Here is a 14,035-nt window from a genome sequence, read left to right as displayed (position 1 = left end):
TCCGGTAACTCGGCGCGGGTTACGAAGGTGACAAGCGGCTTCCGGTGGATCGGCGGGTCCACAAAGACGGCGCAGCAGGAGCTGCAGTGATTCCAGCTGCTGTGTGTGTGAACAGCAGCCGGTGGTGTCGGTGATCGGTGACAGCAGGAGCTGTGGTGGTGCCAACAAGGACTTGTGTGGTATCGTTAAGACATAAACTGTGTTGTGTGAACTGTGGTCTGAGAATACCGGTTTAACGGACATGGGGAGATCCCGAAAGGGGGTGGAGTCCCAGAAGGGGGATGGTGACCCAAAGCGGGGTGGTAACCCAAAAAGGGGTGGAGTCCGGGAGGGGGCAGCAACACAAAGTGGGGTGGTGGTCAAGAAAGGGGCCAAGTTTGAAGGAATGACAGCACTGGGTGACTCAGTGGGTATGTCTGGAGTACCGCAGTGTGAGTGCATGTCATTTCCAGAATGTGGGATATTCTTTCCGAGTGGTGACCGGCCGCAAGTGTGTTCCGTGATGATACTCCGGGAAGGGATCTCGGGCCGGTGGGACTCAAAGAGTCAGGTGACGCTGGTAGGAAATCCTCTCACTCTCTGTCTGACTGAGAAAATGGTCCAGGTTCGCTGTGCACATGGGGTCACAGTGAAGTATGCGGTAGACAGAATAGTGATTGAGGGGCTCAGAGGCAGGGAGCACCAAGGGGGCAGTATACCATCTGACTTAGTGTATGCCTGGGAGTGGGGCCGGGACTGGATTAGGTTTGATGGCATGTCCCTGGAGGATAGAGACGTTGCTACTGTAGAGCTAGCAGACACTGAGACGCTGACGCCTCACAACGTGGACAGGCCAGACGTAGGGGCGACCGGAGAAAGAATGACGTCGGACAAACTTATGGACCAGACGTCACCTGAAGGGTACAACGGTGTGAGTGAGAAAGGTGTGAGAAGCAAAAAGAGCCGAGCTGACACACGGACAGAGAGTGTCCTGGGGGTTCACCATACGGGGTGGTGTGATGGTGACGTGTTGTTGCCAGTAGCCACCACTAGGACAGAATCTAGTGCTGTGCTGAATGAAATTCGGGACAGGACTGATGGTAACCTGGTCGAGAAGATAACGGAAGTTGAGATACAGTCAGAGGGTAACGGGGGGGTTCACTCAACTGACGGGACTAACCCAGGGGTAACCTTAGACGATATGATTAAAGAAGTAATGGTGCAACACATACTGGCCAAAAGAGAACTAGAGCAGGAGATACAGTTAATAAAAGAGACAGTGTGTTACGCTGTGGATGACGATAGCAAGAGTGGACCCTCTGGACCGTGACGCCGAACCCTCCCCGAGCGAGCGCACCAAGTGGACCGACTCCTATACAGGGACCATTAGGGAACAGACTCGGGGAGTTCAAGCGCCACGGCAGCCAGGACCAGGGGTCGGCTCAGGAGAGTGAGCAGAGGATGAGGAGCAGCGGAAGATCCGGAGAGGAAACAGGATTACCAGGGTCCAGAGGCGGAGGGAGGTGAAGAAGGACGGAGACGGATGGCGGGAACCAGGAAGAGGCAAACTGAAAAGGGAAGAAGACACAGAGGATTACCAGGAGGCACAGGCGGGAGAAACAGGGGTAAGCAGGAGGAAGAGGCGAAGACTCAAGGGCAACCAGAGTGGCGAGCTGCTAGCAAGCAGCTAGTAGCAGCGAGCGCGGCCTAGACAACAGAGAGGTAACTCAATAGTCAGGCGCCTCCACTAAGGGAGGGCGGCCTGAAATACCTGGTGGTGGCGTCTGATAGGTTGGTCCGGGTCAGGTCACGCAGGGCTGACGGCAGAGGCACAGTGCGCGCGGCTGAGGGAAGTGGAGGAGTGCGTCGGGACGCCAGCTGCCGGAAAGTGAGAGGAGCGGGGGCGCGCGTCCAGGCTGCGTCAGAGGAGGGAGTCGGGCCGGGAGCGGAGGCGGTGAGTATGGCAGCGGGGGCAGCGGAACGGGGAGCGGTGCTGACAGTACCCCCTCTCTTACACTCCCCTCCCCCGCTAAAAATCTCTTAAGAATGCGTGGAGCATTGATGTTCCCCTGCGGCTCCCAAGATCTCTCCTCGGCACCAAAACCCTTCCAATCGACCAGAAAAAAGGTTTTACCCCTAACCCTTTTCGAGGCCAGAATGTCTTTTACTTCAAAGACATCATCAGACAAGACAGGAAGAGGAGAGGGGTTCGGGGCCGGGTGGAACCGATTCAAGACAACTGGCTTAAGGAGAGAGACGTGGAAGGAGTTGGGGACCCGAAGCGACGCAGGCAAATCCAGTTTGTAAGATACGTTGTTAAGGCGTTTGAGAATCTTGAAAGGCCCAATGTAGCGCGGTCCCAGGTTGTAAGAAGGGAGCTTTAGCCTAATGTACTTGGCCGAAAGCCAAACTTGTTGACCCGGGAGGTAAGTTGAGGCATCCAAGCATCTTTTGTCAGCGTGCCTCTTCATGCGCTCCCCAGACTTCCTGAGAGCCTCCTTAGTCTCGGACCAGATCCTAGAGAACTCTTGTGTCAGGGAATCGGCTGCAGGCACACCGGAGGAAGCGGATATAGGTAGAGGGACACCGGGGTGCATGCCAAAGACCACGAAGAACGGAGACTTGGCTGATGACTTGCTGGGATGATTATTGTAGGAGAATTCTGCCCAGGGGAGTAGATCAACCCAGTTATCTTGATGAGCGTTAGACAACTGCCGTAAGTAGGACACTAGCACCTGATTAACGCGTTCTACTTGACCATTGGACTGGGGGTGGTACGCGGATGAAAAGTCCAATCTTACTTCCAGAAGTTTACACAAGGCCCGCCAAAATCGAGAGGTGAACTGTACACCTCGATCAGAAACAATATGCTGCGGAAAGCCGTGGAGGCGGAAGATGTGCTGGACAAAAATCTTCGCCAACTCTGGAGCAGAGGGCAGTGCCGGAAGAGGAATAAAATGGGCCATCTTGGAGAAGCGGTCGACCGCTACCAGGATAGTAGTAGATCCGGAAGAGTTAGGCAGATCCGTGATGAAATTCAAAGCTATATGTTGCCAAGGAACCGAGGGAATCGGGAGAGGAAGCAGAAGGCTGGAGGGTGGTCGCCTAGGGATCTTGACCTTGGCGCAAGAGGGACAGGAGGCCGTGAAGTCCGTCACATCCTGGCGGAGTGGGGGCCACCAATAAAAACGAGCGATGAGCTCCAACGTCTTTTTGACTCCGACATGTCCAGAAACTTTAGAGGAATGTCCCCAATGCAGTACCTTTTTCCTTTCAGAGTCAGGAACGTAGGTCTTGCCGGGAGGAGCAGTAATCAATCTCACAGGAGCCACTGTGATGATCTTAGCTGGATCGATAACGTGAGTTGGTTCCTCCACCAGACCAGGAGACTGCAGAGACCGGGACAATGCATCCGCCTTGACGTTCTTTGACCCGGGACGGAAACGCAATTCAAAATCGAACCGTCCGAAGAAGAGAGACCATCTGGCCTGCCGAGGGACAAGTCTCTGGGCTGACTGGAGATATGCAAGGTTTTTGTGGTCGGTAAAGATGGTAAACGGATGGACCGACCCCTCAAGAAGGTAGCGCCACTCCTCCAGTGCCAATTTTATGGCCAGCAGCTCGCGATCCCCGATGGCGTAGTTACATTCTGCCGGCGAGAAGGCCTTTGAAAAGAACCCGCAGGTAATCAGTCGGCCGGACGGGGACTTCTGAGAGAGCACTGCACCCGCTCCGGTGGAAGAGGCATCTACCTCCAGGATGAATGGCTTGTTAGCCTCGGGTCGATGTAGGACAGGTGCAGTCGCGAAGGCTTGTTTTAAACAGGAAAAGGCCTCTTCAGCCTCCGGAGGCCAGGACGAGGAGTTGACACCCTTGCGAGTGAGACTGGAAATGGGTTTGATGACGGATGAAAAATGTGGCACAAATTAACGATAATAGTTGGCAAAGCCGAGGAACCTTTGAATCGCCTTGACCCCCACTGGGCGGGGCCATCGAAGAATAGTCGACAGTTTTTCAGGATCCATCTCCAGCCCGGAATCCGAAACAATGTAGCCCAAGAAGGGCAAGGAAGACTGCTCAAAGAGACACTTCTCAAGCTTCGCGTAGAGGCGATTCTCCCGCAGACGTTGTAGAACCAGACGAACACTCCTCCTATGGGACGTCAGATCCGGGGAAAAAATAAGGATGTCGTCCAGATACACCACCACGCAGGAGTATATCAGGTCTTGGAAGATATCATTGACGAACTCCTGAAAGACCGCGGGAGCGTTGCAGAGACCGAAGGGCATAACCAGGTATTCGTAATGCCCGTCCAGGGTGTTAAAAGTGGTCTTCCATTCGTCACCAGGGCGAATGCGGATGAGGTTGTAAGCTTTGCGTAGATCCAACTTCGAGAAGATGCGGGCTCCCCGCAGCCGGTCAAAGAGTTCTGGGATGAGAGGCAAAGGATACTTATTCTTTACAGTAATGTCGTTCAGACCCAGGAAATCAATGCAAGGACGGAGAGAACCGTCTTTCTTCTTCACAAAGAAAAACCCGGCTCCGGCCGGGGAGGAAGACTTCCGTATGAAACCTCTGGCTAAATTCTCACGAATATACTCGGACATGGCCGTAGTCTCTGCTGGAGACAAGGGATAAATTCGCCCTCGGGGCGGGGTGGTCCCGGGCCGCAGGTCAATAGGGCAGTCATACGGGCGATGCGGGGGAAGCACCTCTGCTTCTTTCTTATCGAACACGTCAGAGAACGCCCAGTATGCGGCTGGTAGGGCCTCAGGACCCGAGGAGGCTGGAGGGGGATTGGCCGGGCGGACAGGCCCCAGGCACCTCTCTTGGCAAGGATGCCCCCAGCGGAGGACCTCACCGGAGCGCCAATCCAAGACAGGTTCATGTGTCCTAAGCCACGGAAGACCAAGCAGCAGAGCATGGGAAAGGTTGGGAAGAACGTAGAAAGCGATCCACTCCCGGTGCAAGGCCCCGATTTGCACACACACACCTCCTCTGTAACCAGGGACACGGATTCTTGTAGGGGTCTTCCATCTACTGAGGCGATGACGTGGCGTCTTCAGGGAAATCACGGGAATCCGGTACTTCTTCACCTCCTTCAACCTAATGAAGTTCCCCGCCGCGCCCGAGTCCACATAGGCCACCTCCGAACCACGTCTCTGACCAAAAACCAGCTGAACCGAAAGGGTAAGGGGATGAGAGGAGTGAGACACACCTAGGTCGGCCTCTCTTACCTGCCCTAGGTGGAGGAGTTTCCCAACCTCTCAGGACAGGAGCGTAGGAAGTGAGACGCGCTGCCACAATACAGGCACAAACCCTCCATCAGTCTCTCCTTAAGACGCTGTTCTGTCAACTTGACCCGATCCACCTGCATCGGCTCTGGCGCCGGACTGGAGGGCGCCCCAGGGGGACGTGGACTGGATGGCCTGTGACAAGAAGCAGATGGTCGAAGCGGTCTCCTATCTTTAGCAGTCTCCCGAGCGCGCTCCTGGAACCGGAGGTTGATTCGTGTGGCCAAAAAAATTAGATCCTCCAAGGAGGTCGAGGTACCTTGCCCTGCTAGTTCGTCTTTAATCTTGCCAGAGAGACCACGCCAGAAAGCCCCAACCAAAGCCTCGTTATTCCACCCCACCTCAGAGGCCAAGGTGCGGAACCGGATGGCGTACTGTCTGACCGTAAGAGTACCCTGGGTGAGGCAAAAAAGAGACTCCGTGGCGGAAGCCAACCGTCCGGGCTCGTCAAAGACTTTACGGAAAGTGTCTGTGAAGGTCTGGAGGCTGGAGACTATGGGATCATCCCGCTCCCACAGGGGATTCACCCAGGAGAGTGCCTCTCCCTCCAAATGGGAGACAATGAAGGCGACCTTGGCCCGGTCAGTGGGGTACTGTTGGGGCAGGAGTTCGAAGTGCAACCTGCACTGATTTAGGAAGCCTCTGCACAACTTTGGATCGCCGCCATACCAAGGCGGTCTACCAAGCCTGGGAGGCGGGGAAGGTACGGGATCAGAGCTGCGGAACGAATCGCGCCCGGCAGCCAACTGAAGGGAAAGCAGTCGATCGTCGACCGAAGCCATATAGGAGAGAATATGGGACTGGGTGTCCCGTTGTTGAACCAGCTCCTGCTGGAGGCTGGCCAGTTGGGAGGCATTACCAGGGTCAGCGGCCTGCAAGGCCGACAAGCGGGAATCCATGGTCTTCATGAAAGACATAAAACCAACTCCTTTTGGGCAGCAGCCCCGGCGGGGTCCATGGCCTGACTATACTGTTACGCTGCGGATGACGATAGCGAGAGTGGACCCTCTGGACCGTGACGCCGAACCCTCCCCGAGCGAGCGCACCAAGTGGACCGACCCCTATACAGGGACCGTTAGGGAACAGACTCGGGGAGTTCAAGCGCCACGGCAGCCAGGACCAGGGGTCGGCTCAGGAGAGTGAGCAGAGGATGAGGAGCAGCGGAAGATCCGGAGAGGAAACAGGATTACCAGGGTCCAGAGGCGGAGGGAGGTGAAGAAGGACGGAGGCGGATGGCGGGAACCAGGAAGAGGCAAACTGAAAAGGGAAGAAGACACAGAGGATTACTAGGAGGCACAGGCGGGAGAAACAGGGGTAAGCAGGAGGAAGAGGCGAAGACTCAAGGGCAACCAGAGTGGCGAGCTGCTAGCAAGCAGCTAGTAGCAGCGAGCGCGGCCTAGACAACAGAGAGGTAACTCAATAGTCAGGCGCCTCCACTAAGGGAGGGCGGCCTGAAATACCTGGTGGTGGCGTCTGATAGGTCAGGAGGCTGGTCCGGGTCAGGTCACGCAGGGCAGGCGGCTGACGGCAGAGGCGCGTGGGCTAACCCTCTGGCGCGTGCGCAGAGGCACAGTGCGCACGGCCGAGGGAAGTGGAGGAGTGCGTCGGGACGCCAGCTGCCGGAAAGTGAGAGGAGCGGGGGCGCGTGTCCAGGCTGCGTCAGAGGAGGGAGTCGGGCCGGGAGCGGAGGCGGCGAGTATGGCAGTGGGAGCGGGGGCAGCGGAACGGGGAGCGGTGCTGACACAGTGAAGGAACCGCTCGAACGAGAAAGTGTGATGAGACAAACGGCCGAGAACAGAGTGGAGGAGCTTGAGAAAGAAGTCCTTAAGCTCAGAGGTCACCTGTCAACGTGGCACAGTGTGAACAAGACCCATACAGAAGAAATGGAAGAACTCAGAGGAGTAGTTAAAAGTCTTCTGTGGGAGAAGTTGGATGAAGACTTACCGCGAGTGAGCGCAAGTGATCACAGGACAGAATGGCCAGTAGCCCTCGGGGCAAAGGGTCATGAAGGGACCAAGTCATGTGAACTTGATGAGTTAAGAACGGAAGAAGACAGTCACCCGCTTGGGTCAATGGCAGTGAGGGAAGGGTCCGTGGTAAAGCTAGAGCCTCCGGTCCAGGAGGAGAGCAAGACCACAACCTTCCAGTTTGTAGTTGATGTACCAGAGGACATGCAAGGGGCCTGTGCAGAGAAAGGTGTGCATGAGGCTTTCAAGGAGGCGGTCAAGGCGTGTGAGGTGCACTGGGCACCTGAGACTCGGCAGTTGGTGATAGTATCGGACAGAGAAGATACGTCTACCCGAGTAGCTGTCCTAAAGGAGATGCATCTACAATGTCTCTACACTAAACAACAGGTCAGGCAGAGTAATGTGAACGCTGCTCGACGCCTAGAGTTAGCAAGGGAGGCTATGGATCAGCTGGATTTGCCGAAAGAGGTGGTGCTGGTACCCAAAGCTCTGATTGGGAGAATCATTGGAAGATCCGGGAAGGTAATGCAAGACCTTGTGAATATCTCCGGTGTGGTGAGAGTGAGGATCCCTCCTGATGATGAAGACCAAGTATCCAGTGAAGTGGGTAGGATTCCCATCCTAGTGGTTGGCTCCGGGGAGAGCCTGAGAGACTTTCAGATGCTCTTGGAGTATCGAGTGAGGTACCTGCAAGAGATCGAGCCGTTGAGGCAGGACCGCTGGCGAATTAATAAAGAAGTACGGAATATCAGGTGGCGGCCGCCTGCAACCCAACCAGATGTAAGAACTCAAAGAGTTCCGCCAAGAAGTGACAGGGCAGATGGCCGAAGAATGTCAGCAAGTGGTAGTTCGACTAGCAGGATGACGTTGAGAGACCGTAGTTCCTGTGAGACCCTGAATTAATCAGACTCAGGCCAGACAGTAGGCCTGATTAGGACTGATGACCGTACCAACCGGGGGAGCTGGTTGGGGAATGGAATAAACAGAGAGGAAGGTGGTGACTGGACTGTGTCTGATGACGCACTGTAACTGGAGGGTCAAAGAGCAGGACCGATATTCTGACCGCTGGGGGCGGGGGAGGCTGTTATGAATGAGTCACTGGAGGAGGAGAAAACAAAAATACAAGCTAAGTCCAGAAAACCGGAGAGGTTGGTAGCTATCGGATTGCAGACCCCTGATCCTATTCACCACAACTAACAGTAGCCGTGGGGGGTTCCTACGGTGCCCTAGACCCCTCGTCACAGCTGGAGAACTACATAAGCCTAAAGAAAGAAAGGGGAAATCTAAACTGCCCCAGAGCAGACCCCAAAGCAATAGACAGCCCCCAATATGTATTGTCGGTGAAAAACAGATGAAAACACAAACACAGACAGAAAGACAGACTGAGCAAACGATGGGGCCCAACTAACTAGATAGGACAGGACAGAAAAGATGCTGGCTGCAATCTGCAAAAAACCCTACAAAAAAGTCCCAACCGTCTGATAGGAAAAAAAGTCCTGAAGTCGCTAGACTTCAAAATCACTATATCAGCACTCAGGTATATTCTGAAAACAGAGCAAAGAGATCAACTGATCAGAGACAAAAATGGAATTCAGCCAGTCCCAACCAGGACTGGCTGAATACAAACACTAAGGAAACCAGACAAAATCTTATGGAATAATAGCAGGGCAAAAAACTTAGCTTTTAGTAGACAGGAACTAAAACTGGATGCCAGAGCTCAGAGCAGAAAGGATCACCAGCAAACCCTGCAAGGCGTCGGCTGCCTTATATCCACTCAGAAATTCCAGATGTCCAATCACACTCCGCCTGTTCAGATGACAGGTTCTTCCCATCCCAATCAATTTCACTACCTCTCTTCACCAGCAGAGGGAGTTCATCAGACATCAACGGTGAAGGGGAAAATGAACTCACAACAGGAGGCCTAACGTAGAGAGGAGTCCGTATGACGGGTGGAAAAGGTTCTCTCGACCTGTAGGGCAAGGTGTGGTGAGTGCCCGGTCTCAAGAGCCTGATGTAATGTTGTGTGTTCAACCCCACAAGTTTGAACAGAGGGGCGAGGTATGTGGTGTAGTAACCACCACTATGTCCGCTAGGGGGCGCTGTGTGGAGGTTCCAAGGGAGAGGATGAGTGGCAGAATCCTGAAGGATGGTTGTGTATCTCAAAGGGGGTGGCTTTGAGATGGAGGCTAAGGTATGCGTATTGAACAGCAATGATGTTGCTGAGGTGTTGTTTAAAGTGTAAGGGAGAAGCCTCCAGGTAACTAAAGAGATGGGCGGGTTCTGGTTACCTACAAACCCACCCAGAGGTGTGTCTGAAAACGCCTGTAGTAAAAGACTATGTGAGGGTGTGAAGGACCTGTGATGAGGTCATAGTCACGTGACCCGGTAGGTGTGGCAATAGACCATATAATGTGGCCAGGGTAGGTCACATGTGGTGAATGCTGGGACCTGGTTGGTCCAGTGTGGAAGGTCCTGCAGAGATGGAGCTTCCTCCCAGACAGCACGTGTGAAGTGGCTGGGAGCAATGTGGATGTGTGCCTGAGAGTTCCCTGGAGGGAACGAATGTGTGCGGAATGCTGCAGCCGCATGAGGAACCCTGACGTGGGTGAGATCATTGTGAGGCTAAGTGAGCCTGCGTACTGGACATTGATAATAAGAGTGAAGCATTATAATGGACGCTATGCTGGTAATGCTATTAAGTGAACTTTCTGTTGCTGCTGTGGTTTTTGAGGAACTGCATGATTTGATGGAAAATCCGTGCCGGACCTGGTTTTTGTTCGCTGCAAGTGAGAATCCCCTAAGTAAATGACAGCGCTACCTCACACATGCTTCAAACATAAAGATACCAAATGTAAATTTTTGGTGAAGAATCAACAACAAGTGGAACACAATTGTGAAGTTGAACGAAATTTATTGGTTATTTTAAATTTTTATTGAAATTCAAAAACTGAAAAGTGGGGTGTGCAATATTATTCGGCCCCTTTACTTTCAGTGCAGCAAACTCACTCCAGAAGTTCATTGTGGATCTCTGAATGATCCAATGTTGTCCTAAATGACTAATGATGATAAATATAATCCACCTGTATGTAATCAAGTCTCCGTATAAATGCACCTGCTCTGTGATAGTCTCAGGGTTTTGTTTGAGCATCATGAAGACCAAGGAACACAACAGGCAGGTTCGTGATACGGTTATGGAGAAGTTTAAAGCTGGATTTGGATACAAAATGATTTCCAAAACTTTAAACATCTCAAGGAGCACTGTGCAAGTGATCATATTGAAATGAAAGGAGTATCATACTACTGCAAATCTACCAAGACCCAGCCGTCCCTCTAAACTTTCATCCCAAACATGGAGAAGACTGATCAGAGATGCAGCCAAGAGGCCCATGATCACTCTGGATGAACTGCAGAGATCTACAGATGAGGTGGGACAGTCTATCCATAGCACAACAATCAGTCGTACACTGCACAAATCTGGCCTTTATGGAAGAGTGGCAAGAAGAAAGCCATTTCTCAAAGATAACCATAAAAAGTGTTGTTTAAAGTTTGCAACAAGCCACCTGGGAGACACACCAAACATGTGGAAGAAGGTGCTCTGGTCAGATGAAACCCAAGTCAAACCTTTTGGCAACAATGCAAAACGATTTGTTTAGTGTAAAGGCAACACAACTCATCACCCTGAATGCACCATCCCCACTGTCAAACATGGTGGTGGCAGCATCATGGTTTGGGCCTGCTTTTCTTCAGCAGGGACAGGAAAGATGGTTAAAATTGTACCCAGCCTTTGTTTTGGCTTAAAAAAATCTAATTCTGCACTGTGTGAATCTGGCCTTATTCATGCTCATATTATTTATACAAAGCTGTATCCCAAGTTGAATTTTTAAAATTATTTGCCTTAGCTTGCTTTTAGAAACATCTTTATATAGATAATCTCTTGAAATAGTCTGTTCGTTTCCATAAACTATGGATGTCTGGATTGTGAGGACCTGATCTGAGTAGACTTCTATATTTTTTTTTTTTTTACTGAACAATAAGTTTGACCATATTATAGAAACATTGCTTTAAATTATGGCTTGCCACGTGCTGTTTAATGCCCCATTGTGATGAATATTTGAGAATAATTGCACATACACATGTACACAATGATGAGAGATTAATGTACAATAGGGATTAATCACCTTTGGTAGAACTCCAAACTTAACTACTAAAATTCCACTGTCGCATTCCTGGTCTTCAGCCTCTGAGCTCTTCACCATATCTATAAAAGTCAAGAATGTATTGACATCTTTAGCTATTTTGGTACACAAGGGAAAACAAAACTATATTAAATCCTTTTCACATTATGCTCATTGGTTTGTCAGGAGTATCATAGGTTTTTATGATCTAAACATGAAAAAAAGAGGCTCTAACATCTAGGCAGAATCTGTAAACTTCTTTTTACTGTATAGCTTAGCACAGGCTGCTACTCTATCCAATACCATAAAGATATTTGTTTCCCACCCCCATATTTTTCAATAGGGAGGTGGAAGTAATTCAACATGCCTGACCCTTGTTTCTTGTGAGATTTGCTGCCAGGGGAGAGTTGGGTCTCCAAAATCAGCTAAAGTTCATCTAGGTTAAAGAGTTGCCCCATGATGTCACCTTATCATGTGGCCACAGAATTGGTGATCAGTGTCTGATAGCAAGAGATAAGAGACCTATGGGCCCCGAGTATATTTAAATGAGCGGGGCGGTGGCGGCTGTGGACGAGTGGAGCAGCAACGGCCGCGGGTGGTTGCGGGCAGGCCGCAACCACGGACTGGAGTGAGGCGGCAACGGCCGCCGGTGGCTGCAGGCAGGCCGCAGCCGCGAGCTGGAGCGAGGCTGCAATGGCCGCGGGTGGCTGCGGGGCAGCCGCGGACTGGAGTGAAGCAGCAACGGCCGTGGGTGGCTGCGGGCAGGCCGCAGCCATGGGCTGGAGCGAGGCGGCAACGGCTGCGGGTGGCGGGGAAGCGGCGGTCTTCTGTCGGTCGGCTTGGGGACGTCTCCCTGCAGTCCACCGAGAGTCTCCCTTCTGTCGCTGTCCTGTTTGGTTACTGCTGGAGGCTCTGGCTCCCAGGCGTCCCCACGGTCTCCTGCTCCTTCTCTCCCATTATGCTGGCTCACCTTGACTGGCGTTCCCCGCCCCTTTTATATAGGCTCCTCCCCCAACAGTCTGGGAAGTCTCAGCGGTCAGTCCCCTAACTCTGCTCCCCGGAAACAGACCCCCTAGGAACCTAGATGACGGTCCGTTTGGTTCCGGCTCGGACACTCGGCGGGGGCCCCTCCTCCTACACTCCCCCATCCTGTATGCTCGCCAGTCCTCGGACGAGGGCTTTGGTGGGCTCGGGTTGCCCTTCTGAGGCAAAAGTTCTTGTTGCCATACGAACTGGTCCTGTTCGTAAAGTTCTGGGTGTTTGCCAGCTGTTGACCGCTCAGAGCTTCTTGGTTTGACTGTGCTGGGGCTTTCTGGGGTGGTGGCAGGTGGTGGGCAGGTCGACTCTGGCGGCCTGACTGGACCTGCTGAGATATTACTCCTTGGAGGGCCCGCTTGTGTCGCTGGGTCTTCTTCTTTGTCATCTGGGTCCCAGACTGTTGGCAGCAGTTCGGGGACCTGAGGAGGAAGCTCGGGTTGCATGGGATCGATGGATGTATAGGGCCGCAACATATTACAGTGCACAGTACGAGTGGGAAGGGCCCTGTTGTTTTCAGGTTGTATCTCGTACACAGGCCCGTCGGAGCTTAGTCGGCGCAATACTCGGTAAGGACTTGCTTCCCACCGAGGTTCTAACTTGTTCTGGGGGCGCTGGTCTAGTATGAGTACTCGATCCCCAGTCTGGAGGTCGGCAGGCGGAGGCAGAGTCCCCCCTGGGTGTTCCAGGTCCTGGAGTTTTGTATGGATGATTCGGTTGAGGGTTTGTAGCCGCTGTTGGTGGTTTCAGACCCATGATGACACCCCGATCCAGGGTTGGGGTTCCTCCGCGTTCAGTTCCACCTCTGTGATCCCTCTGCCTTCCCGCCCAAACAGCAGCGAGTAGGGGGTATAGCCGGTAACCCGGTGCATCCGGTTGTTATAAACCCACACTAGATCACGATCATACTCAGGCCAGCGGGCCTTCCGGTCACTCTCCAGGGTCCGCAACATTTGAATTAGTGTCCGATTAAATAGTTTGCAGGCCCCGTTTCCCTGCGGTTGGTACGGCGTGGTCCGGGATTTATTGATACCATAGAGACGATGTAATTCTTCCATGACTTTTCCCAGGAAGCACGCTCCCTGGTCTGAATGTATCCGTTGGGGGCAGCCATACACTTGGATAAAGTTCTTACAGATTGCACAGGCGGCCGACTCCGCAGTTTGATCTCGGGTGGGGGTTACCACGGCAAATTTGGTGAAATGATCCACCATGACGAGACAATTTTCATACCCCTGGTATGCGGGGCCAATGGTCAAGTAGTCCACCATCAAGAGCTCGAGGGGTGCTGATGTCACTATCGTCTGTACCGGGGCCTGTTGCACGGGTTGTTTAGCCAGCTCGCATAGGCGGCAGGCCCGGCAAGCTTCTTCCACAGTAGCGTGCAGACACGGAAGGTAAACTATTTGCTGCAGCCATTGCAAGGTCTTTTGAGCTCCGAAGTGAGCCCCCTTTTCGTGGGCTTCTCGAGCAAGTTCATTGAGTTGGGCCCCGGGCACAACTACTTGCAGACGTCGCCCGTGATATTGCCTTCCGATACAATAGTCCTTTCTTGATGACAAGTTTCTCCCATTGGCGTAAAATT

The 14,035-nt window shown here is 52.8% G+C and overlaps 1 protein-coding gene across 2 annotated transcripts in view; it reads right to left on the bottom strand.

Annotated features, from left to right (window-relative positions):
- The window catches only part of INPP5D (inositol polyphosphate-5-phosphatase D), a 221,960-nt gene that overhangs the window by 34,942 nt on the left and 172,983 nt on the right, over window positions 1-14,035 (bottom strand). For both annotated transcript variants that reach the window (XM_073581251.1, XM_073581250.1), the window contains exon 21: window positions 11,419-11,498. In XM_073581251.1, coding sequence (XP_073437352.1) covers window positions 11,419-11,498 — 80 coding nt within the window. The remainder of the gene's footprint in view (window positions 1-11,418; window positions 11,499-14,035) is intronic.

Source organism: Dendrobates tinctorius, unplaced genomic scaffold (genome assembly GCF_039654945.1).
Source record: "Dendrobates tinctorius isolate UK_male_01 unplaced genomic scaffold, ASM3965494v1 ptg000069l, whole genome shotgun sequence".
Taxonomy (NCBI): domain Eukaryota; kingdom Metazoa; phylum Chordata; class Amphibia; order Anura; family Dendrobatidae; genus Dendrobates; species Dendrobates tinctorius.
Note: the sequence above shows the minus strand (reverse complement) of the source record. Positions and strands in the feature narration are given on the sequence as shown.